The sequence below is a fragment of the Equus caballus genome, chromosome 15 (genome assembly GCF_041296265.1).
Source record: "Equus caballus isolate H_3958 breed thoroughbred chromosome 15, TB-T2T, whole genome shotgun sequence".
Classification (NCBI taxonomy): Eukaryota; Metazoa; Chordata; class Mammalia; order Perissodactyla; family Equidae; genus Equus; species Equus caballus.
In genome coordinates this window covers 31,067,376-31,092,512 of record NC_091698.1, presented here as the reverse complement: position 1 = coordinate 31,092,512, position 25,137 = coordinate 31,067,376, and the positions used below count along the sequence as shown (strand labels likewise).

Below are 25,137 nucleotides of genomic sequence, written 5' to 3'. Positions count from 1 at the left end.
GGCCAGGGCTCTCACTGGTATAAGTCTGCCAGGTGCATGTCCAGCCTTTTCAGCAACTCCATCCGCTCTGAAAAATGAACAGGGCACAGTAGGGGTAAGTGACAGCCCTGCCCCCACCTTCGTCTGCCCCAGGCCCAGCTCGGACATGTGGCGAGGGTGGAGAGGTCACCAGGGGTCTTTGACCCCCGGCTGTGTGCGTAACCTCCTTGGCCCCTTCCTTACACCAAGTGAGACTGCCCAGAGCAAAGCGGGGACAGCAGAGCCTGTGGGACAGGTAAGAAGCTGGTCAGGGAGTCAGGCGACCTGCCCAAGGTCACACAGCAATGACTCAAACCCAGCTCTTAGAACCAACTCGAATTGTTTGGGCTCACAGCAACTCCTGACCCCAAGGATACTTCAAGTCATTCCCAGGTTGGAGAGGACCGTTCTCAGGGAGGGTGGGGAGGGGAGGGTCGGGTGAGGAAGGAAGCCTCAGACTACGGAAACACCTCAAGGGGGGAGTTGAGTCTCGGCTTTGCCCCTTCTGGCTGTGTGACTTTGGGCAAGCCGCTTAACCTCTCTGGGTCTCTGTTTACTAATGTATAAAATAGATCCACTTTCATAAACCACAGAGTAGATAATATTATCATGGTCACTACTAACCCCCCACAGGAAAGAGGGGAAGATGACGATGGGGCAGTCCTCTGCACTGGTGGCCAGTGCCCCCTGCCCGTTCCTGACCCCCCCACAGCTCACCCTTCTCTTGGGCCCAGATGTCCACCTCCCGGGACAGCTCAGGAACCACCAGGCAAGTCCGCCAGCCCTGCTGCTTCTTGGACTTGAGGATGTCCCCAAAGATGTGGTCCCCAATGTACAGGATGTCCTTCCCCCGCACCCCGAGCAGCTCACACACCACATCTGATGATCCTGCCCAGCATGAGAGGACAGGCTCACCTGCAGCCCTTCCCATCCTGGCAGGCAGTTTGGGGTCACGGGCTCCTAGTCAAAGGTGGGTGCCTGTGGAGGGTTGGGGTGGTGTGGGAGCTGGTACCTCCAGAGTAGACAGCACAGTGTTGGTGGGGCCCTGTGTAGGTGCCCACGCGGAGCTTGCCCGAGTCCTGGAGGGGGGAGAGGGGCGCCCTGGTCTAGCTGGGAGCTGCAGGGGGACCCATGGGGACATAGGAGGAAGGAGGCAGCAGAGGGTCCCGAAGGTGTCAGGGGACAGGCAGACCAGCAGAGCCGTGGCTGCCAAGGGCAGATCAAGCCGGAGAAGCAGCCCCCTCCCCACAATAGAGTCCATGGGTCAAGGTGGACGTGGCCTCAGCCCCTGCCATTACCGTGTTGACCTGTCTCAGCACCGTTCCCTCCGCAAAGAAGCAGGGTTTGTGCGTGTCCACCACAATCAGGTCGAAGTAGGACCTCCAGGGCCTGGCTGAGGCCTCGGCCTAGTGGGGCAGGCATGGGGAGCATGTGCAGACACACTCTCTCAGTCTCAAAAATCTGACCACGACACAGTTCACAGGTCCTCAGCCAGGTCACCCGTCCTCTGCCCCAGATGCCAGCCCAAGCTCAGCCACGCTCTGGACTGAGAGCTTGCCAGCCCTTCTCCAGCCCGTCCAGGTGCCCTGGTCCTGCCTCCCAGATGGATGAGCCATCCCCAGGCTCGAGAACCAGAGGGACTGTCTCCCCAGAATCCCCAACCATGCCGGCACGAGGAAGTGCTCACAGGTACGTTTGGAGGCCGGTGTAGGCTATTGTGAGGGCTCTGTGTCAGCCTCTAGAGCTCCTCAGGGCAGTCAGAGACCCAGGGACACGTGACACAAGCACAGTCACCAAGGTAGAGCCCTGCTCGCTCATTCACTCACTTGCCCTGTGACAAGCGTGTGACACCTGGTCACAGGTGCAGAGCCCCTCCCCAAACATCTGATTGCCACTTCATGGCCTTCCCTGAGGCAGTAAGTGGCCTTCCCAATCCCTCCCGGTTCCTCGCATGGCCTGGCTGAGGTCACTGGCCTCCCACTCACTGGGGAGGTTCCAGCGAGGTCCACTCATGTGAAATAACCCCTCCCACATACTTGGTTTTCCCTCCAGGGGAGGGCAGACATCAGAGAGACCCTGGCCCTCCCTGCCCTTGGCACAGCTCACCCCAGCCAGGCACGTGGTGCTCACCTCACCAACGCCAAACAAGTAGGTCATGATGGCCTGGAAGGGACAGGGCAAGGGTCAGAGCAGTTGGCTGGGCTGAGCTAAGGTCACTGCCTGCCTCTGCTCTCACCCCGCAGGACACACTGGGGACCACAAGACACGCTGGGGACTGCAGCAACAAAATGGTGAGAAAATTGCTCATTTTCCTGAGACGTGGAAACGCCTAGAAATGGAACCCAAAATGCCAACCACAGGATAATAGGGTCTTTGTTCCTCCCCACCCCTCACTGTTTCCTATGGGGCCTCAGTTTCCCCAGGGCCAGGAAGGAGGCAGTTCTCTGGGCTCGGAGGCCAAGGGCCCCATCCTTCCATACACACACGCACGTCAGTGTAGTTGTAGCTGCTGTTGGTGGCCAGAAACACTTTCCCAACCTCCTTCATCTTGCCCAGCAGGATGGGGATTCGTGCCTGTGGAGGAAATAGAAGCAATTTCCAGGGGTGGGGCCGCCCAGAGCTGCACTGGGGTCCCCTTCTCAGGTCTCAGCCTCCCAGCAGGGGGCTCCAAGCCAGGCAGGAATGCCCATGGACCAGGCCAGGCTACAGAGCTCTGTCCAAATCTTGAGGAAGGAGGCCAGAGAAGGAAGAGCAGCCCCACTGCCCTGGGGAGGAGTGGCACAAAGGGACAGACCTGGTCATGACCCTGGTCTATAGTCACTCACATCCTTCTCCACGTATTTCTCCAAGTCCTCCAGGGTCTTCTCCTTGAGACAGCCCTGCAGGAAGGAGCAGAGCTGTGTGTGTGTGTGTGCATGTGTGCACACCTGCCCACATGCCTGCATTCAAGGTGGGGGGAGGCCGATCACAGTCCTCAGCGGGAAGAGGAATGGAAACTCTGTGGGGCTGGTGGCCTGGGGGTTGGCCCAGGATTGCTGAGGGCAGACAGGTCAGGGGTTCTGGGCCACTCACTGAATGGTGGATGTTATCCATGGCGTCAGTCACATCCTGGAAGAGGCTTCGGAAGGACATGAAAAGGTTCCCATGTTGATAGCCGGTGTCACAACTGGAGCAGGCCAAGGGGACAGGGGAGGCTGATAAGGGTGCCTGAGCCGACCAGCAAGCCTCAAGCCCTTACCACAGTGACCCTTCCAGCCACACTAGGCTTATGTCCCAGCCATCCTGGGAGGGGTGTCACCCTGTGCTGAGGGTTATCCCTTGAGGGACACTGGTTACAAGGTTGGGGAGCCCCCTGCACTGAAGGCTTCCCCACTGAGATCCTGGATCCCCTCAAACCTCTCAGGAGGGGCCTCTGGCCCTTGGTGGGACCCCCACATTGGGGCTTGGCCTGGGCAGTGGCAGTGTCCTGTTGGTCACCCAGGGCTGGGCAGGGTACGGGACTCACTTGGTGTAACGGGAGCAGCCGGAGAAGAAGTCCACCAGGCAGGCGTAGAGGTAGGTTTCTTGGGTGGAGGGGCTAGTCAGCCACTGGCCCAGGGATTCCCACCCCCCCACCCCAGCCAGAGCTGAGCCCTTGAGGACCACCTCCCCATACCCCTCAACCAGCCCTCACCAGGCAGGTTGAAGAGCGTGTTGAGGATGTGGAACCGCTGCAGATTGTCCCTCTGAATGAACTTGCTGGGGTAGAAACTCCAGATCTCTGCCCTGGGGAGGGGGTGGGCTGGGTGCAACCAATGTCCCCCGCCCCCCAGTGCCTCCCAGAGGCCAGTCCAGGCCCTGCCACTCCTTCCTGCCTCCACCTTCCCTTCTGCCCCTCCTTTATCCAGCTGGCATTGCTGAACCTCTGCTGTGTGCTTGAGCCACTCTTCCCTCCCTTCTTTCCTCCAGCACCCTTGCCCCCCACCCCTGGTCCCTTACTCCGAGAGGAAGGTGAAGCCGTGGGCCCCCAGCAGCACGTTCCCATGGGTGTCCACCTTCAGCAGGTTCCCATAGAGTACATCAAATACCAGCCCCCTGGAGAGAAAGCGCAGAGGATGGGGGTGCCAGGGCTGGCGACCCAGCCACAGCCTCCCATCCCAGCAAGCCCCCGCACCTGGTAGGGAAGGTGGGGTCATAGGTATAGCGCAGGATCTCGTGTGGGTACCCAACACACACAAGGCGCTCCAGCAGCAGCTCGAAGGCCAGTGCCTCATAGGCCGGGGACTTGTAGGCTGTGGGGGGCAAGCAGACTCAGCCCAGTTGGTGCCCACCCTCTGATCCCTCCAGCCCCAAACACCCTGCGCTCCCTCCCTCCCTACCAGCCAGAGTGTAGTCCATGTCGAAGCCAAAGCAGCGAATCTTCCCCAGTGCCAGGCTGCGGTTGACAAAAATCCTGGGAGTAGGAGGAGGATGTTGGGACCAGCCCACCAGCCCCCAAAACTCCAAGACCTAGGGCCTCCTTGGGTCTGAGTGTGTCTGAGCACATGCGTGTGAGTGCATGCATGAGCATGTGCAGAGAGCTGCGGAGGAGCAGGAGCTCACTGTCTCAGCGTGCAGGAGTGTGCTGGGAGCATCCTTGCGAGTGAGGATGTGCGATTGCCAGTGGGGGGTTGTTGCTTTCCTGAGTGGAGTCACTGTGTCCAAGCTCAGAGATGATGCATTTGTCACAAATAGGCAGCTCATGTCACTGCGTGGGAGGGAAGTGAAGGGCACTCCCTCTTTGCCAGAGTGTATATTGTCAGTGTCTCCCTCTGACAGGTCGCTGCCCACCTATAGATGGAGGTACCCTTGCAAGCACAGGTGCTTGTCTCTATGGTGAGTGTCACCATATCTGTGTATTTAAAGGAATCATTCTCAGGGTTGCTGTGTTATGTGGGGTATGTCAGGAAAGGGGGTGTTACAGGCTGAGATCCCCCCGGCCCCCACCCCAAGTGCCCGTCTCACCTCTGGTGCCAGTCCTGCTCCAGGCCCTGCGGCTCCCCTCTGGGCTCCACACTGGCCATCGCCACCAGGAGTGAGGAGGAGGCAGTGGTCCCTTCCCCAGCCACCTGCACACTATCAGTGGGACTCAGCAGCTCCCCTCTCCCTCAAACACTTCGGACACCAGTGACCCAGTGGCCCCACCCTGGGCCTCCATCTCCTCCTTCTTTGGGGGAGGAGTCAGCCAGATCAGTCTCTGGTACCCCCTCCCTTCTTCAAGAAAGAAAGCAGTTAGGATCAAGGAAGAAGAATTCATCTATATTATGCCATCTCCATTTCTAGGACTTATGCATCCAAGCACCTTAACCACCTAGGATGTAGCAAACAGGGGTTACAATGGCAGGAGCCTCCTGTACCTGAAAAATAAAACAGTCTTTAATAAATACATAAAGAACTCAGGACTCTTGCTTTACACACAATTCTAACACACTTGGTTATCAATTTCTCCAGCCCAAGACCATTTAAAGAAGTAATTGCTTAGAAATATGCCAACAGCTATAAGAAGCGGCAAATGACTAGAATTTCAGAATCAGAAAAAAGTATGAAAGTAAAAATCAACAAGCAGAGCAATTGGGACCATTTAGTGTAGAGCTGTCAATAGCCCCTGAGGGCCCACAGTGCTGGTTTTGGGCACTATGACTTCCACTCAAAGCTTTGACCCAGATCATTCAGAAAGAATTACACGATGTGGCATGTTCTCTTTTAAAAAGGAAGACAAGGGGCCAGCCCAGTGGCATAGTGGTTAACTTCGTGCACTCCGCTTTGGTGGCCTAGGGTTCACAGGTTTGGGTCCCAGGCACAGACCCAGCACCACTCATCAGGCCATGCTGTGGCAGCATCCCACATAAAATAGAGAAAGATTAGCACAGATGTTAGCTCAACAGCAATCTTCCTCAAGCCAAAAAGAGGAAGATTGACAACAGATGTTAGCTTAGGGCCAGTCTTCTTCACACACACACAAAAAAAAGACATGTTTACAATGCATTTTAGAAAACTTTCTCTCCAAAATGGCTAAACTAAATGAAGTTAGGCATTCTTGAAGGGATAAAAATTACCTGGGAAAAAAAGTATTTTAATTGAGTAGTTCTTTCCTTGACAATGCCAGATAAATAACTATTAGGATGATGAAGCAAGAGCATGGAGGCTGCAGGAACTGCATTCCTTCATTGGAAGAATGGATGGATGGATGGATGGATGGATGGATGGAGGGAGGGAGAGATGGATGGATGGATGGATGGATGGAGGGAGGGAGGGAGGGAGAGATGGATGGATGGATGGATGGATGGATGGATGGAGGGAGAGATGGATGGATGGATGGATGGATGGATGGAGGGAGGGAGAGATGGATGGATGGATGGATGGATGGATGGAGGGAGGGAGGGAGAGATGGATGGATGGATGGTTGGATAGATGTACAGATGGAGGGAAGGAGGGATGGATGGACGGATAGACAGAAGGATAGATAGATGGATAGACAGAGGGATGGGTGGATGGACAGATGGAGGGAGGGAGGGAGGGAGGGATGGATAGACAGAAAGATGGATAGATGGATAGACGGAGGGATGGGTGGATGGATAGAGGGAGGGAGTGAGGGAGGGAGGGATGGATGGAGGATGGATGGAGGGATGGATGGATCAATAAATGAATTAATGCATGGATCAATAGATCGATGGATCTGTGGATTGATGGATGACAGATGGGTGAACAGACAGATGGTTAGATGGACGGATGGTTGGCTAGGTGAATGGGTGGGTGGGTAGATGGATGGATGGACAATTGGATCCACAGACAGATGGGCAGATGAACTATAAATGGCAGCCTTTGTTGAGAGTGTCAGAGGAGAATCAAGCTTCAGAAATCAGGAGGATTTCCAGAGGTCGTTTCACCCATGATTATTTGCTTTCAGCTCATCTCAGGGAAACCTTTTAAAAAGTGCTCTTTCCCGTATTGCATGGTTCCTCTCTAGGTCAGGAACAGAGAAGGAGAAACACCTCTTTCTAGGAAACCACTGGAAAGTTCGTCAGCCCTCCCCCTGGGGGTTAACATAGCAAGTGTGCGAACACGTAGCTTGCTTTTCTTGTGGTTGAACTTGGGCGTCCATCCTCAGCTTCCCTTCCACCTAAGGACAAGGAAGTCATCCAGCAACTTTCAGGAACAGTCACTTCAGTGGTTTCTCAGGTAACTTCTCCAGCTGTACTCCAAGTCATCTCCTGGGGTTGACTGAACAATGTAGGGTCTATGCCCAGCCATGCTGGTAGTTGGTAGCTGGTAGTTGCCCATCACTTCTTGGTGGGGCCTTCTGTGACCTGCACTGGCATGCCTGGGGGGCCAGCACCTCCTCATGTTACTGTCTGCTAAGGTGGCCACATCCTCATTGATCTTCAGCTGGTCAATCTCTGCTGCCATCCCAGGTTACAGCCACTTGTCCAGACCCCAGAGTCCCTGGACTAATTGCAGTTCCAGTCAGGGAGGACCTCGGGCTATCACAGGGACTTCTTGGCCCTGACCCCTCTGCCACTGGCACACTTGGGGAAGAGGAGATTTGTCATAGCAACAATAAGTGAATTCTTGTATTGCTTTTACTGTGTCCAGGCCTCGTAACAACCCCATGAGGTAGGCCTACTGTTACTCTGAATTTACAGATGACAAAACTGAGGCACCAAAGAGTTAAGCCTCTTGCCCACTGTTACAAATCTAATAAATGGCAGAGCAAGGACTGAACCCAGAGGCCGGGCACCAATATCTGTACTCTCCACTACCAGCTGAAACCGCCTCTGACCAAGGTCCCTCACAGAGTCCCTGGACTTTTCAATGTTGTAAAAGACAAAGAAAGGCCAAGGAAATGTTCCAGAATGAAGGAGGCTAAAGAGACATGACAAGTGAATGGAATATCTGCATTCGGACATTGAATCAAGAAGGAAGATGGAACACTGAGGACGTTATGAGATCAACAAAGAAGGCAGGACGATGGATGGTAGATTAAAGTGCTCCCTCGATGTAATCTATGAAGCTGATAATGTGCTGCAGTAATGTAAGAAAAATCCCTATTCTTGGAAAATATTGAAGGATTCAGGGCAAAGGTCATGATGTGTGTAACTTACCTTCAAACGGTTCAGGAAAAAAATCACACACATATACATACACACATACCTACATGTGTCTGTGTGTGTGTCTGTGTGTGTGTGTACATAGTGGTGGGACAAATGATAAATCAGATGGAGTAAGATGTTAACAATAGGTCAATCCTGATTAAGGGTATAAGGACGTTCTTCGTACTATGCTTTACCTTTATAACTTTTCATAAACTTGAAATTACTTCCAAATTAAATTTTTTTAAATAGAAGGTCTGTGTCCCAGGGCTGCCACATTTCCATCTTAGAGCGCTCTCTTCTCCTCCCACCTTCCTGTGAGCTCCCAGCTTGGCACCTCCCTCCCATTCACTGAGGGCTGGAGGGGAAACAAGACCAGCCAGCCTTCCTCTTGATTCTTACATCTCAACTGTGTCTTTTTAAAAAGTGTCCAAGCCTGGCACGTGCTTGCTTTGTTCCAGTGACTGCCTGACACTCAGAGAGGTTGTCAGATCAGGGGTGCCCAGCGGGCCAGGCGCCAGGTGTGGGGGTGCCCCTGCCACCCCTCACCTGTGCCCCTCCACCTTCAGTTGGAGGCATTGGTCCAGATCACACAGCTGGTCCACAGCTGCCTCAGCAACACGGGACCTGCAGCCTGGGACTTGAGGGGACCTCCATTCCCCTGAGCTTGGAGAAACTCTCTTGAGGCCACCGGAAACTTCTAGACAGGGACTTCCTTGCATGAGGGCGGCTGGTACAGGGGGATTGAGATGGGGACCAGAGCTTTTTAACACAGGGGAGTTTTGGATAAGGTCTTTAAGGAAATGTAGGATTTTTAATAATTTAAAGGAAAAAGGAATTTCATGCAACCAGCAATGATCCCAGTGCTGAGGGGCATAAAGGAAACTGGCCCACAGGGGAGAGCAGAGGCTGGGACCTCCTCTGGGGCAGTGGCCATCAGAGCCGGCAGCTGTCTCCTCCCCTCTGATGTGGCCGCACTGGCAAAGGGCACGTCCTGGGGAGAATGGAGAGGGACTGAGACCAGAGGGTGAACCTCGCTTGCTGGAAAGACCTGGGGCTGAGTCAGGGCCAACGAGCACCAAGGCCCAGATACAATTCTGCCTCATCCAGGGCAAAAGGAGGCCCCTTCATGGGTGGGGGACCGTGGAGGGACAGATTTGGGGCGGGAGGTTAGGAAGCATCCAAGAACCTGTCTCTCCTTCCATCAAAATAAGGGAAGTTGCTGGGAGTTTATGGTGTGTGGTGACTACATGTGTGCATGTGTGAGAGTGTGGGTGGGTGGGTGTGTGTGGGTATCAGTGTGTGTGCATATGTGCGTGAGTGTGAGTATGTTGTGAGTGTGCTGGCATGCTGGGACCAGGGCCTGGCAGCGGGCATGCCAGTCACTGATGCCCATGCTCAGCCTGGAGCACTTGGGAGCCCGCAGTTCCTGGGGGGGTGGGAAGGGAGCAGGGCAGAAATGCTGCCCACACAGCCCCTCCTGACTGTCCTACAAGAGCACAGGTTGGGGGCAGAGGAGACCAGCGGCCAAGGCTCCCGTATGTGACACCAATGCAAGGTTCTTTGGGAACCCTCTTTTAGGGAAAATTGGCCCCTGAGGGAGTGAGGCCTCATATACCCCTAAACTGGAAAACCAAGGGTTCCCCAGCTCAGCAGCTGTGCAGCTCTGGTGGGTCACGGGACCCCAGGGAAAGCTGTGAGGATGGCAGGAGGTGGAGGGTGTAAGAGGTGTGGGAGACAGTTCTGTCCTGTCCTTGAGTACTGTGTCACACGCCGAGGGGAAGGTGCTCCAGTCAGGTTGAAGGCAGGAACTGCAGGAGGCCTAGGGCTGGGAGGAAAGGCATCCAAGGCCAGCCAGACCCATTCAGCCCCTGCTGAGGCCTGGCTAGGGGAGGGCTTGAGAGCCAAAGCTGGGGGTTGGTACCCCCCCCAACGGGAAGCCACAACTCCCCTCGCTGCAACCTTAAGAGTCAGGAGGCAGCTACATACCAGGGTGTGGGCAAGGTGAAGACAGGTCAGAACAGAGGGTCCCAAGCAAAGGGAGGCTGTGCGGGACTTAGACATCGTGCATATTTCGGTCGTCTTCTGCACATAAATCGATCTAGTCAGACACCATGTGTTCATTAAGCATCACCTCATGCCAAGCCTATGCCAGTAGCTGAGTTTAAACTGTGAAGAAAGATGTGTGACCTGCCCTTGAGTTGCTCACAGTCCAAGGAGAGAGACAACACGCATTAGTAGGAAACAGCAAAGAGAAACCCACGTCCTTGGGAACCCGGGGAGGTCAGAGAAGTCTCCCTGGAGGAGGAAGCCTTAAAGGGTGAGTCCGATTCAGCCAGGCAAGGGCCGCCACCATGGTTCCGAGAGGCAGCCTGGTGAGTGTGCGGGAGTCACAGGCAGACGGGCCTGGCTGAGGGGTGAGGACATGGTTGGGAGTGCAGCGAAGGGGCATACCGACAGGCTAGGACTTTCTCTTGGAGGTGATGGGTCACATTTGAAGGGTTGTAAGAAAAGAGTGACCAAGTCCTGTGTGCAGCAGGGGGTCGATCTCCCTGGCCCAGGGCAGAGGAGGACACATTGGAGGGAGTCGGCCGGGAGGCAGAGGCCAGTTCCAAGGCTGGTGCAGTGACTCAGGCAAGGGATGCTGAGCACCAAACCAGCCCTCAGTGGGAGCGAGGTTGGCGAGGGAGAGGCTGGAGAAATATTTAGGAAATAAACCAGGTCAGCTTGCCTACTGATCGGTGATGAGAGCGAGGGAGAGGAAGCGTAGGGATGGAACCCCCTTTGTCTATGCTGAGGCGGGCCGCACCACTCCTGGGGAGGAGCAGAGGAGGGAGATGAGCTTCCACTGGGGTGCAGAAGGTGAAATGGAGGAACCAGAGAGACCGTCAGGTAAGAGGCTTCAAGCCGGGACTGGAGATGAGATTCGTGAGTTGTTGACATGCGTTTGGATGAGAAGGGGTGACAGAGCCTGGGAAGCTGTACCGGATGTAAGCTCGATGGATGATTCGAGGATAGGACAGTGACAATGTGGTAAGGACAAGAGTGAACTAACCCAGGGTGCTGGGAGCCGTGTTAGGTGGCAGGGAAGAAATATGGAGGGAGGAAGATGTCACTCCCACGGGGCTGAAGTGAAGAGACACTGACATGGGATGTTCAGCTCCTACTAGAATATTCCTTCACAGCCCTGGGGCTTTGGGGCAAAATTTAAAAGCAGGGCAACAGGATAGCTGTATTTCACCAAAAACAGGCCTTTGTAGGAACAGGGACTGTTCTTGCCCTCAGCGCTGCTGCAGTGAGAATCCCGTCAACCACAGGAACTAGGAAACCAGGAGGACAGCGCAGCCCCACCCCCGTGTTGGCTGCGAAGACTCGGAAATGGCACAGCCAGGCAGCCTCACCCCTGCCGGTGACCCTGGGCTTTGGGGCTTCCAGGGACAGCTCTTCCCCTCAATGGCCATGTGTGGGTGGGCTTCCTTCGTGTGCTCTCCTGGTGACACCATGGGTGGACTAATGCCATATCAGGCCTCACAGGCCACAGCTGTGGAGCCTCCATGAGGGAGGCACCTGATGGGCCCTGGACCCTGAATTCCAGCGGGCCAGGAACTCTCACCTGCTTGGACTCTGTCTCCCAGACCCACAGATGCTCACAGGACAGTGTCCTAGACAGTACTTCTCAAACTTTAATGTGCACGTGACTCACCCAGGGGAGTCTGGCTAAAATGTAGGTTCTGCCTCAGCAGGTCTGGGGTGGGGCCTGAGATTCGGCATTTCTAACAAGTGCCCACATCATCCTGGGCGTGAGGCTGGTCGGCACCACATCTAAGTGGCAAGGGTGGAGCGTCAGTTTGCACAGTGAATCACCCGGGAAGCTATGAAACCTCGCGATGCGTGAGAATCAGCCAGGCAAGTGCGGGGCGGGGCATTCCAGGAGGGCCAAGGCCAGTGCTGAGTGACAGCCCGGCAGATGGACCCCTCCTCCCTGAGAGTCCCATGTAACTGGCCCAGAGCGGGACCTGGGCGTTCTTTGCTGCCCGGGTGATTCTAATATACAATAAAGCTTCAAGACTTTACCTTTAAAAAGACGTTTGACGAATCAAGCCAGTGCTAGATCTAGCGGGTACTCGTGGAGCCTGAGGACTACCTTATGCCAGGCCTTGGGAATCTCATCCCTCATGGAAACATCCAGCATTAATAGAGAACTGACTGTGTCCTTAATTCATTTCTCACTTGATTGGCACCTTGGCCCTGTGGTGAGGACATTATTACTAGTATTGTCATCCTCTTCTCTTTCTAAAGAAGGAAACACTGAGCTGGGTTAGGACGTACTCTAGAGTCCTCTGTCACTCCCTAGGGCCTTCACCTTTCCTTTCATTGCCCCTGCTCAGAAAGCCCTGCCACCACCACAAACACTTCCACCCCCATCTTCCTAGGATGAATTGGGGGAAAACATCCCCTTCCTGCTGTTTTCCCCGCAGGGTGCTCTGGAGTCTCAGTCAACATGCCACCCCAGTTTGAGGGGGCAGTGGAGGGAGACAGTCACCTCCTTTCTGGGGTCATTGGTCCCTCTTCCACTTGGCCCAGTAGCCAGATGGAGGGCAGGGGTTAGAACAGAAATTCCCAGCAGCTGCAACGGGCCAGGAGCTCAGCCCAAGGTGGAAAGGAGTGGAGAGCAGGAGGGGAGGGTCTGATTCGAGATGTTTTTATTGGGCGTGTAAATCCTCTGCAAGCCTGGCTGGGTTCCATGTCTCTTGTTGAATCAGGTAGGACTTGTCAGAGAGGATGGGACCTGTGCCTGTCTTAGGGGCCACATTCCTAGAATGACCACCACCCCCTCCCCAAACACAGCGTTTACAGTCATCAACCACTCCCCAGAGGGGAATGAAGCTTCCCTTTAGAAAACTAGTTGGCTCATGCAGATCCAGTCATGAAAATGTCCGCTTCCTTTGAACCATCTATTTCCAAGACTTTGTCCTTAAAGAAGTCATATAGAAAATACAAAAAGCTAAATGCAAGCAGACGATTCATGAAAAAGCATAGGCCACTTCAATGCCCAACTAGAGAAGAGCATATGTGTTATTTTTAAACTATTATACAAACTTTGCTAATTGTGGTTAAGAAAATGAACTCAAAAACTGCTTAAGATATAATGCCATGTGTGGGGGAAAAAAGGCAGTGCACAAAATTGTGTTTGCAATAGCGTATCAACCATTTACAAAATGCATATACAAAAGAACTGGAGAAAATAACTTAAAATAAGCAGCAGCTTAATGTGCATATAAATCACCCAAGGGTCTAGTTAAATGCAGGATTATATTTAATTTCTTGTCTTTAGTATCTAAGTTTTCTGACATGTGGTTCAATAATGAAAATTAAACTACATGAGATGACATAGAAACTTTAAGAAATGTTTATGCTAAATGAAAATAGTAGAATACAAAATGATATATACATTAATATTCATTTTTTTTAAAGATTTTATTTTTTTCCTTTTTCTCCCCAAAGCCCGCCGGTACATAGTTGTATATTCTTCATTGTGGGTCCTTCTAGTTGTGGCATGTGGGACGCTGCCTCAGCGTGGTTTGATGAGTAGTGCCATGTCCACGCCCAGGATTCGAACCAACGAAACACTGGGCTGCCTGCAGCGGAGCATGCGAACTTAACCACTCGGCCACGGGGCCAGCCCCCATTAATATTCATTTTTTAAAATAAAACTGGCTTTTTGCATTTCAGGAGTGCCTGCCCTGAGCCAGGTACCAGGCATTAAGCAATGAGCCCATCAGCACTCACTGTACCACCCACCGCAGAAGCCAACACCTGGCACCCGTGTCCTGAGCACAGCACGGCCCGGCCCACGAGATACAGAGGCAGCCAGCCAGAGGGACAGGGGAGTGCATCTGTTGGGGTGAGGGTAGTTATAAGAGGTGATGCCCACCAGCCTCTTTTGGGCTCTTCCTGGGCAGACTACGTGGAGAAGAATTCCTGGCAAAGCAACCACAGCTGTGAAAGGAAGAAGGCGTGTAATGAGCCCACAACTGTTCCCAGAGGACCCACAGCGGGTGGGAGAGGGGAGCAAGGCCAGATCAGGAAAGGTCTTATTAAAGACCTTGACTTTGACCTTGCAGGTGGCGGGGAACCCTGGCAGCATTTTGAGCAAGAGGAGGATACAATCCATCTTGTTTTTAAAGCTAAGTTACTGCAATAGCCCAGGTGGGAGCTGTCAAGCACTTGAATTAATGGAACTTGGAGAGGGGAGGGCTGGCCAGGGAGTCATTGGGTTAATCAAGACTGGAGACTGATTAACCGGAGGAGATCTGGAGAGGAATGAGGCTGAGATGCTGAGGCGCTGGTGGACTACGGGGCCACCAACCCCAGGGATGCCAGCAGAAGGGAAGCGGCTTGTTGGGAGGGCAAAAACACCATTCATGAGCTGGGGAGAGAGTTCCAGCCCCATAATCCCTAAGCTGAAACCCTTGGGGCCAGATATATTTCAGAATTCAATATTTTCTAAGTTTAAGAAGGCAATACATGATTTACTATATATATGCATGATCACACCCTTGGTGAGACCTGGGGCAACAGCCCTTAAGCAAACACATTGGCATTCCTGCAGCCAACACATGAATATTCATTCACACGAAGTGGGTACATAAAGACAAGAAACAACCTCGCATCAGGACCATCAAGACTTGCCACCAAATGAGTCTGGAAAATCCCTTTGGGTTTGGGATCTGGGATTGAGGGTGAGGGATGTTGCATCAGCGTCTGTGGGAGCTGAAGACCCAGCAGTAGGAGGGCCCTTCAGAGGGACAGGAGTAAAGAGAGCTGAGGACACAGCCCCAGAAACAACCACGTAGGGACAGACAGGACAGGATCCAGCAAAGGAGGCTGAGAGGAAGCAGCCAGATTTGCAGGAGACAAGTTAAAGAGAGGGCTGTCCTCAAAGCCATGGGAGGAAAGAGGAAGCCGTGAGTAGGGACAGTGCTGCAGAAAGGCCAAGTCAGAGAATGCCCAAATGTTCCCTACATATGACAGCAGGTGTGTCATAGGAGATCTTGACCAGTGGGACATCAGTGGCAAGATGGGGCAGCAGCTGAGTGGCAGCAGAGGGCAGGGAGGTGGGAGCAGTATGTGAAAGGCTCCCCTTGCAGGGGTCTTGGCCAAAAAAGAACTGAGATTGGGCTACAGTAGCCGGATTGATGAACAAGAAAACCTGGGGGGACTGCAGGACCAGGGGTCTCAATGAATGACAAAGAGGGTGAAGGAAGGAAAGTGGGTTAAAGAGATGATGTACGTCCATGGAAAGACATGCATAAGAATGTTAGTGGCATCTTTATTCAAAATAAGCCCAAAGTGGAAACAACCCAAATGTCCATCAGCAACCCAATGGATAAGTCTATGGTGACAAAGCCATCCAATGGAATTAGCAAGGAAGAAGAATGAACTATGCTACCTAAAATAACATGGGTGAATCCTACAGACACAATATTGAGCATGCGAATTCACGCACTTTACTGTATGTACATACACCTCAAGGAAAAAGAATTAGAGATGATGGAGTTTAAGGTTTCAGATGTGGAGCCATCTGGGGAAGGCAAGGCCAAGTGTTCCCTTGCACTGTGGGGCTGAAGCAGAACCAAGCGAGGCTGATGGAGTGTGAGAGGGGAGGCAGCCGTGTGCCCTATGGATGTAGAAGGCACTCAGTAGTTTACATAGATAATTGTAAAACAGCTACGAAAACCATTTTTGAAAATGGATGATGTTGTACTAGTTTATTCACAGGTTCTGTTCCAACAAGGCTGCCAGTCCCAGCTGTCCCTTCCTAACTGTCCCCAGTTCTGCCCCCCAACTCTATTGCAGCTTCTGCTGGGCAACCCTGTGGACACTGCCCATCCCCCATTCCGTCACACACACCACACACCCTCACCAGGGCCAAACCCAGATAAAGCTTTTAGTGAAATGGTATGAGGGGAGTGGCCCTTGCTGTCTGCCTGAAAGCTGAGGCCCTGTTTAGGGTCAGGCTGGTAGTGCCTGGCTGTTTTGTCCTTTGGATTGAATTCCCTCCCAGGAGACCCCGGCTCTCATGCAAATGAGACTTCTGAGAATTCTCCCTCTCCGCCTCGGGCTCACCAGCCACTTCAGGGCCAGCATTTAGGCCACACAAGCAAACGAGAAGGCCTCAGGGGACAATGAACAATAGCTGCCTGGCATAGCAGCTATTATTATCCAAAATTGTTATCAACCGAAAATGGTTAGAATGTTTACTTCCTGAGGGTTAATGTTCTCTTCAATAAAATAGCTAGGTCCATATTAATTTTTAAAGACGCTATGTTAGAGGGCCTGAGGGTGGCGGCTCTATCAGGGTGACAGTTCACACATTTCTCAAATTCAGACGAAGCTAAATGCAGGCAGAAGCGCAGGGCTGGCCCGTGAGGCTCAGAGATCCAGACGAGGCGCGTCTCCTGGGGGTTCTGGGCAGCACAAGCTAAGCCCTGTGCTAAGATTCTAGGTCGGCAGGAGAGTGACCTAATTAAACACACAGGCTTATTCTTAGACAAGGAGCCCCAATTAAGGCCCCTGGGCAGCCACAGCGCGAAGGCATGGCCCTGGAGGTGACCAGAATAATTCTTATTTTTAAACAGCAGTTACTTACTTCTGATTATAAAAGTAGTACATATTCATCATAGGATGTTTGGAAAATATAGAAAGTACAGAAAAGAAAATGCTACCCAGAGATAACCACTATTTTTGCTTATTTCCTCACGGTCTTTTTTTTATACATATTTACACATTTGACACTCGGGAAATATTTATTCACATAATGTAAGTGAAAAAAGACACAAAATCATAAACAGCCCTATCCCAAATTTGTTATAGAAATTAGAATTGCCATATGGATATAGTTCTGCATCCTGTTTATTTCACTCAGTATTAAAACACAAACATCTCCCTCATCTCATTAAATACTCAGCTTCTTGATTTTTGATGGCTGCATAGTATCCATCATATAGAATAATGTATCAACTATTTCCCTGTGATGGGGCATTTATGTTGTTTCCAATTTTTCAAATAACTCTGCAGTGAATCTCCCTGTATATCTCTGATTATTTTCTTGGGCTGGATTTCCAGAAGTAAACATTGTTTAGAACTATATTATACATTGCCAAATGGCCTTCTGAACATTTGAAGCAATTGGGACTGCCACTTCAAAGTATGGGATATTGTAGTGCCTGTGATATATCTTGACTCCTGTAATAACAACCAGAACTTCTTTATCAATTGGTAGAAGGCCCAGATCAAACGTAGAGGCCACTGTTAGCAGGCGTCAGTTGCCCAGAGCCATCTGAACACAGCCCCAGCATTAGTCAGCTTTCACTGGGTTAGCTGCTATAACAAACGATCCTAGAATTTTAGGGCCTTACAACAAGCAGTTTCTCTCTCACCCACGTTGCTCTTAAGGTATGAGTCTGGGGCCGGCCCAGTGGTGCAGCAGTTAAGTGCACACGTTCTGCTTCTGCGGCCTGGGATTCACCAGTTCGGATGTGGACATGGCACCGCTTGGCAAGCCATGCTGTGGCAGGCATCCCACATATAAAGTAGAGGAAGATGGGCACAGATGTTAGCTCAGGGCCAGTCTTCCTCAGTCAAAAGAAGAAGAGTGGCAGCAGTTAGCTCAGGGCTAATCTTCCTCAAAAAAAAAAAAAGATGTGGGTCAACTGTGGCTTTCCGCCACGTGTCTTCCTGTTTGGGGACCTAGGCTGAAGGAACAACCCCTGTCTCCATTCTCAGGGCCAAGGACAAAGAGACAGAGCAGAAGCTCACCCTGGCTCTGAAGGCTGTGACTTAGACATGGCAGGTGGCAGTCCCACTCACATCCGTCAGCCCAGGGAGGTCACGGGGCCAAGCCTGATGCCAACAAGGGGAGGGAATACACTCCTCCCACAGGGACGCATCGAATGTCACATTCAGGGGTACAAAATCCTGTACAGGGTGGACAGAAAATAACTGGGAACAAGAGTACAACCAAACACAGCTAAGAGCCCTCAGAGACAATGCTTAGTGTTCATCGTCACATCCTGGTACTGACCCTGACGTCGGGAATGTTGGGCAACCAGAATCCCTCCTCATCCTGGAAAGTCCCCTGTCCTAGAAGCCTTCTCCAGTGGCTGATGAAGGGGGTCACCTGAGTTGGCCCTTTGTGCAAATACAAGAAAAAATATATATGTTTGTGTGTGTGAGTGTCTATTTATGTACATATATTTATAAATAGCTCCATTAAAAATAGTAAAGATACATTGTTAAATTTTTAAAAAGAAAAGCTTTGTATATAACAGGCCACCATTTATTTTTTAAAAAGAGAGAATACATATGCATAATGCATATAACTTATGCTTATATATGCATAAAGTATTTCCAAAAAATCAATAAGAAGCTGGTAACTGGTTATTTTAGGAAAGCGAACTGAGAGACTGATGGTGGAGAGGAGAGGCTTGCTTTTCACTCTATACTCTTTTTTTACGGTTCGAATTTTTTTTCCTTGTAAACGTTTATATTGCCTTCTCCAAAAAAAATGTTTTTAATTAAAAAATTTTAAAACGTCCTTTCTCAATCCCTTCTCACTCATGTCACACAGTCTCCTTGTCTATCCCTCCTCCACTGTTCCCACACTGGGACATGCCCTGACTTCCATACCTAGAGCCTTAGAAAGAAGAGCTTCCAGAAAGCACTGGAAAACCCAAGACGAACAAATAGCAACAGTTACAAAGCAAAAAAAAGCTCATACTCCAGCAGGCCAGGCCACAGCACACGGCTGTGCAGTTCATGCTTGTTACCACCTGCCAGATAAGCCCCTTCGAGGAAGGTGAGATCTCAAGATAGAGCTGAACTTATCTTGCATGAGTCAGGAGTCTTGCTCTCGTGAGGGAGGCGGAGAGACAGGGAGAAAATGAGGAGACAACAACTCCTGACCAGAAAAAAAATAAATAAATAAATAAAAATGGAAAGAAAGAAAGAAAGAAAAAGAAGAGACAGAGAGAAAGCAGCAACAAGAGCAAAGGAGGCCAGTGATGCCCCCAACACAAGGCACTCTAAAGATGGGGCCGCCCACTGTGCCGCTGGCTGCCAAGACGCCTCCTCTGTCTTCCTCTATCCCCACGTCCACTCCAAATCTTCAGAAAGCCTCCCATACCCCACATGCTTAGTGCGAGCAGCTCCCTTTGTAGAAACCTAAAGGGCTGGCATTTACCATCTGGATGCACGGAACGAGGACAGCACCCACGGGAGCAGCAGCTGAAGTCAGAGATAATAGGAGAACATCACCGCCAGAGAAACGGTGGGGATCCCAGGGTGTACTTCGGATTTCTACAGGGATGGGATCTGGAGTTTAAGCTTATGTCTAGATAAGCCTGGAGCCCTCAGTGATCATCGTGTTACACAAGCAAAAGTGCTGACTGCAGAATGCCCCTGTGTAAGTGGTGGCGGTAAGGGCGGTCTACACCATAGGGAACCTGCCACAGGGCTTGTCAGGGGAAGGTCACATTCTCAGGGGCCTTCTCCCCACCCTGGCAAGACCCAAAAGGCCCTGGAGAAGTGCATATTCACAGCACACTTGCACAGGACACTGTGTCACTGAGTCACTGACCTAGGACACGTTTCTTTGGTTACCTGCTTAAGCTCTTGGCATGGGAGCCACATACAGCTGGACTAGCACAAGCTCCTGGGCTCGCTAGTGTGTCCCACAGAACCTGAGATCAACAAGGTGTTACTAGAGTTCCATGCAGCAAAGGGGACATAATTAAATAAACTTGGGAAACACTGCAATAGACAGGACTTGTGATTGCAAGACTTCTCAGAGCTTTAATGTTCTGATATGTATAATGAGCCCCAAAGGGGGAAATACAGTAGAGAATGTTACTCAAACTCCTTTGAGCATGGAATCTTTTAGATTCCAATCTTCAGAACAGTATCCCAGAGCAGAGTTCCAAGGAACACACTTTGGGAAATGCAGCCTCAAGTTTTTCCCAGGTCAGCAGGCAGCAGTCAGGCAGCCTATTGACAGCAGAACTTCTCAGAACAGGGGTGCTTTGACTTGGCTATTACACTCCAACCAGCGCCAATTTCAAACTGGAAATACATTGGCCAGGTTTGCCACACACATCCTGCGCTCTGTGCATCCTGCAGGTTCGGTTTAGCCAAAAGTACAGTCAGAGTCTACACCCCAACCTGCTAACTGTCGAGATCAAAGAGGACTAGGATTAAGGTAGGGGAGAACATTCACATCCTACTTTATACATTTCCATATTGTTCTTTTTTAAAAATAACAAACATGTATTTCTTTTAAAATTTATACATATATAGTGGACTTGGCCCCTCAGGCAGACTCAAGGGAGCTTGGATCCTACCTGTCTTGTTGAATACTGTCTCCCCTGAGTCTACAGTGATCAGCACATAGTAGGTCCTCATTAAATGTTCATCGAATGAATCAAGCTGTGAGAAGGTGGAGACAGTAGCTACTGTAGGAAAGAAGGCAAAGACTGAAAACCTACTCAAGGACAAGGAAAAATTTGGTTCAAGCATTTAAAAATGAAGTTAAAAACATTTCTCTAATGTTTTAAAGTGATATATTAGAAAGCAACGATATTGAAAAACAATATCAAGTGGCCAGCCCAGTGGCATAGTAATTAAGTTCACATGCTCTGCTTTGGCAGCCTGGGGTTTGCCAGTTTGGATCCTGGGCACAGACCTACACGCTGTTCAAGCCACGCTTTGGTGGCGACCCACATATGAAAAAATAGAGGAAGATGGCCAGAGATGTTAACTGGAGGACAGTCTTCCTCAAGCACAAAGAGGAAGATTGGCAACAGACGTTAGCTCAGAACCATCCTTCCTCACCAAAAAAAAAAGAAAAGAAAAGATAAGAAAAACAATTTCAAGAGAATGACATGACAAGCCACCGACTAAGAGAAAATATTTGTAAAAGACACATCTGATAAAGGACTGTTATCCAAAATACACAAAGAACTCTTAAAACTCAACAATAAGAAAACAAGCAACCCAATTAAAAATGGGCAAAAGACCTGAACAGACACTTCACCAAAGAAGGTATACAATGGCAGGTAAGTATATGAGAAGATGCTCAACATCATATGTCATTAAGGAACCGCAAATTAAAACAACGAGATACCACTACACACCAATTAGAATGGCCAAAATCCAACACACTGACAACACCAAATGTCGATGAGGAGGTGCAGCAGCAGGAACTCTCATTCATTGCTGGTGGAAATGAAAAAGGGCGCAGCTGCTTTAGAAGACAATTTGTCAGCTTCTTATAAATCTAAACATATTCTTACCATACGATCCAGCAATTATGCTCCTTGGTATTTGCCCAGATGAACTGAAAACTATGTCTACAGAAAAACATGCACACGGATGTTTACAGCAACTTTATTTATAATTCCAAAACTTGGAAGCAACCAGGATGTCAGTCAGTAAGTGAATGGACAGGCAGACCACGGTGTATCCAGACAGCGGAATATGATTCAGTGCTAAAAAGAAATGCACTATGAAGCCATGAGAAGACTTGGAGGAATGCATATTATTAAGTGAAAGAAGCCAATCTGAAAATGCTACATATTGTATAATTCCAACTAAAGACATTCTGGAAAAGGCAAAACTATGGAAACAGTAAAAACATCAAGGGTTGCCAGGGATTAAGGGGGAAAGAAGGATGAACAGGCAGAACACAGAGGATTTTTAGGGCTCCCAAAACATTCTGTATTATACCATAATGGTGGATACAAGTCATTATATATTTGTCAAAACCCATATAATGTACACCACCAAGAGTGAACCCTAATGTAAACCATGCACTTTAGATAATGATGATGTGTCAGTGCAGGTTCGTTAGTAGTAACAAATGTATGACTCTGGTGGGGCTGTTAATAGTGAGAGAGGCTGTGAGGGTTTGGGGACAAGGGGCATATGGAAACTGCACTTCTGCTCAATTTTGCTATGAACCCAAAACTGCTCCAAAAATAGTTTATTCGTTTTTTAAAAAACAATGATATTTGAAAAATTTCTGGGTAAAATGATATGATGACATCTGGAGTATGCTTTAAAATACTCCTGAAAAAAAAACAAAAACCTCTAGGTGACAGAACAATGGCAAAATGCTGATAATTATTAAAGTTGTGTAATAGGAACAGGGGGTTCTTTATACTATTCTCTACACTTTTGTGTATTTTTGAAATTTTCTTTAATAATAAGTTTTTAAAAAACAATGACTCAGGAGAAAGAAGTTACAAATAAGCAAGGTGGAAGGCAAGAACGAAAGTGTGATGCTGGATTGGCTTGGGGTTATCAGTATGAACCCATTTTTGTAAATAGATAGCTAAATAGATACAGAAATAGAATGCGTAGGTATGTATATGGGTTAATATTTCCTAGCTCCATCCACTGAGAGCTCCTAAAAGCAATGACACCCCAATAGCTATGAGCATGCCTAGCACCCAGATTTTGGTTTCTAATATCAATCTAAAATAACACTAATCAGGGATCCTTGGAGAGTGGTTGATTCCGGGATTGAGACAGAGAAAATACAAATTAGCCTGGGGCATCTTGTGCTACTAGAAAGTAAGGAAGTACTAAAAAAAACACACATGATGGGACATATTAAAAGAACACAAGAGTCAATCTGAAAGAGCTCCCAATGGCCAAAGCTGAAACAATTTGAGCAGCAAAATAAACAATAGTATTGGCTTATAAATAAAATAAATATCCAAGAATTCCTATTGATATACACAACCTTAAATAAATGAATAAATATATAAATAAATGGAGGAGAAGAGATAGGTCTTCCTTACAGAAGAATTCCAATTAATAAAAGTAGAAGTAATGAGAGAAATAGAAAAATCACCATTAGAACCCCACAGTAGGGCCAGCCCTGCAGCCCAGTGGTTAAGTTTGCACACTCTGCTTCGGTGGCCCCGGGTTCCCCCATTCGGATCCTGGGTGTGGACCTATGCACCACTCATCAAGCCATGCTGTGGCAGCACCCCACATGGAAGAATTGGAAAGACTTACAACCAGGATATACAGCTACGTATTGGGGCTTTGGGGAGAAAAAAGGAAAAGGAGGAAGATTGGCAACAGATGTTAGCTCAGGGGCGATCTCTCTTCATCAATAAATTAATTAATTAATTAGTTAATTAATTAATTAAAAGAAAAAAGTGGAGCCACTCAAAAAAAAACCCGTCACTAACTTGAAATTTTTAATAATTTTGAAAAAGGGGCCTTGAGTTTTCATTTTGCTCTGGGCCCCATAAATTGTGTAGCTGGTCCTGGCTATAGGCAAGATCTTGAGATGAATGCTAAAATTAGTGGGTGAAAGTTTAAGGAAAAACAGGATATTTGCATAGCCTCAAAGTATCTCCTCCCAAATACTTGTTAATTCTAGGGGAGAAATAGTAACAGTACAAGGAGGAGGCAAACATTATCTTAACCAAATGATCAAAGTTAATATCATGTACCCCACGTGATGCACTGAGAAAGACACGTCACTTCTGGATTATTCTTCCCCCAAATCCATAACTTTAATCTAATCATGAGAAACTTTTAGACATTCTCAAATTGGGGGATATTCTACAAAATATCTAACCCTTACTGTTAAAAATTGTCAAAGCCATGAATGAGAAGAAAAGACTGGGAAACTGTCACAGATGAGAGAAGATTAAGAAGATACGACAACTGAAATATAATAATGTGCACCTGAAATTCACACGTTATAAACCAATGTGACCTCAATAAAATAATTTTTTAAAAAAGAAGAAGATATGACAGCTAAACACAAAAAGGGATCCTGGATTTTATCCTAGAACAGAGGAAGAACATTAGGTGAAAAGCTAGGGAAACCCAAATAAAATCTACAGATTAGCTAATATTATTCAGTCAATATTAATTTCCTGGTTTCAGTAATTGTACTAGAAATGTGAAGGATGCTAATGTTAGGGGAAGCTGGAAGAAGTGTATAAGGGAGCTTTCTATTATCTTTGTTACTTCTTTAAGTCTAAGACTATCTCAAAATTTAAAAAAAAATTTTAAAGCAATGACAACAGAAAAACAACTGTGAAATACAAAATGCAAAACCAAAAGACATGTGAGAAGCTGCAGGGAAAGAGGCTTGTAACTCATGTTACAGATTAAGAACCCAGTAAGAAAAAAATAGTACAAATAATTCAAAGAAAAGAAATACAAACGGCTCTTAAATGTATAAATAAGATCATCAAACTCACTCATAAGAGAAGTGCAAATTAAAACTACAGATACCAATTTTCACCTATCAGATTGGCAAAAACCCAACAAGTTGATAACACATGCTGTTGGTGAGGCTGTGGAGAAACAGGAACTTTCACACGTTCTTTGTGATAGTGTAAATTGGTACAACCCCTTTGGGAAGGCTGTTCGGCAGCATCTGTCAAAATTAAGGTAAATCCTCTGACACAGCAATTCCACTTTTATACTTCGGATTGACTTGTACATCCAAAATGACCACAGGTACAAGTATGCTCATTGCAACACTGTTTATAATAGTAAAACAAATAGTATATACTTACCAATAGGGGGCTGGTTCGATAAATAAGGTCTCTCCGTAATGAATTCTTATAAATGCAGCTGTAATAAAGAATGAGGAAGCTCTCCAGCTACTCATAAGGAAAAATCTCCACAGTATACCAAAAAAAAAAAAAAAAGCTTGCAGAACAAATATATGCACTACATTCTGTGTAAAAAAGAGATGGATAGGAATCTATATATATTCGTATTTTCTTGTATTTGCATAAAGAAATTCTGGAAGAATATGTAAGAAACTAAAAACAGCATTTCAGAAGACAGGGAAGGTGGTAGGAACTAGCAATGGGGAATGAGGGAGAAAGAGACTTTTCACAGTGCACTGGCTCATATTTTTGGGTTGTGAGCCATGTAAATGTATTACTTATTCAAAAAATTAAAAACT

The 25,137-nt window shown here is 48.8% G+C and overlaps 1 protein-coding gene across 3 annotated transcripts in view; it reads right to left on the bottom strand.

Annotated features, from left to right (window-relative positions):
* The window catches only part of NT5DC4 (5'-nucleotidase domain containing 4), a 36,836-nt gene extending 11,968 nt beyond the window's left edge, over positions 1-24,868 (bottom strand). The window contains exons 1-16 of one of the 3 annotated variants that reach the window (XM_070236173.1): positions 24,740-24,868; positions 5,720-5,864; positions 5,002-5,393; positions 4,377-4,450; positions 4,172-4,289; positions 3,997-4,092; positions 3,692-3,783; positions 3,524-3,581; positions 3,091-3,184; positions 2,844-2,897; positions 2,509-2,592; positions 2,149-2,181; positions 1,317-1,424; positions 1,031-1,097; positions 736-906; positions 16-67 (exon numbers count right to left, since the gene is read on the bottom strand). In XM_070236173.1, coding sequence (XP_070092274.1) covers positions 16-67; positions 736-906; positions 1,031-1,097; positions 1,317-1,424; positions 2,149-2,181; positions 2,509-2,592; positions 2,844-2,897; positions 3,091-3,184; positions 3,524-3,581; positions 3,692-3,783; positions 3,997-4,092; positions 4,172-4,289; positions 4,377-4,450; positions 5,002-5,060 — 1,160 coding nt within the window. In that variant the 5' untranslated portion in view covers positions 5,061-5,393; positions 5,720-5,864; positions 24,740-24,868. Of the gene's footprint in view, positions 1-15; positions 68-735; positions 907-1,030; positions 1,098-1,316; positions 1,425-2,124; positions 2,182-2,508; positions 2,593-2,843; positions 2,898-3,090; positions 3,185-3,523; positions 3,582-3,691; positions 3,784-3,996; positions 4,290-4,376; positions 4,541-5,001; positions 5,394-5,719; positions 5,865-24,739 lie in introns of those variants that run through there. The other 2 variants (XM_070236175.1, XM_070236174.1) reach the window with 2 other exon arrangements.
* Positions 24,869-25,137: the final 269 nt, after the last annotated feature.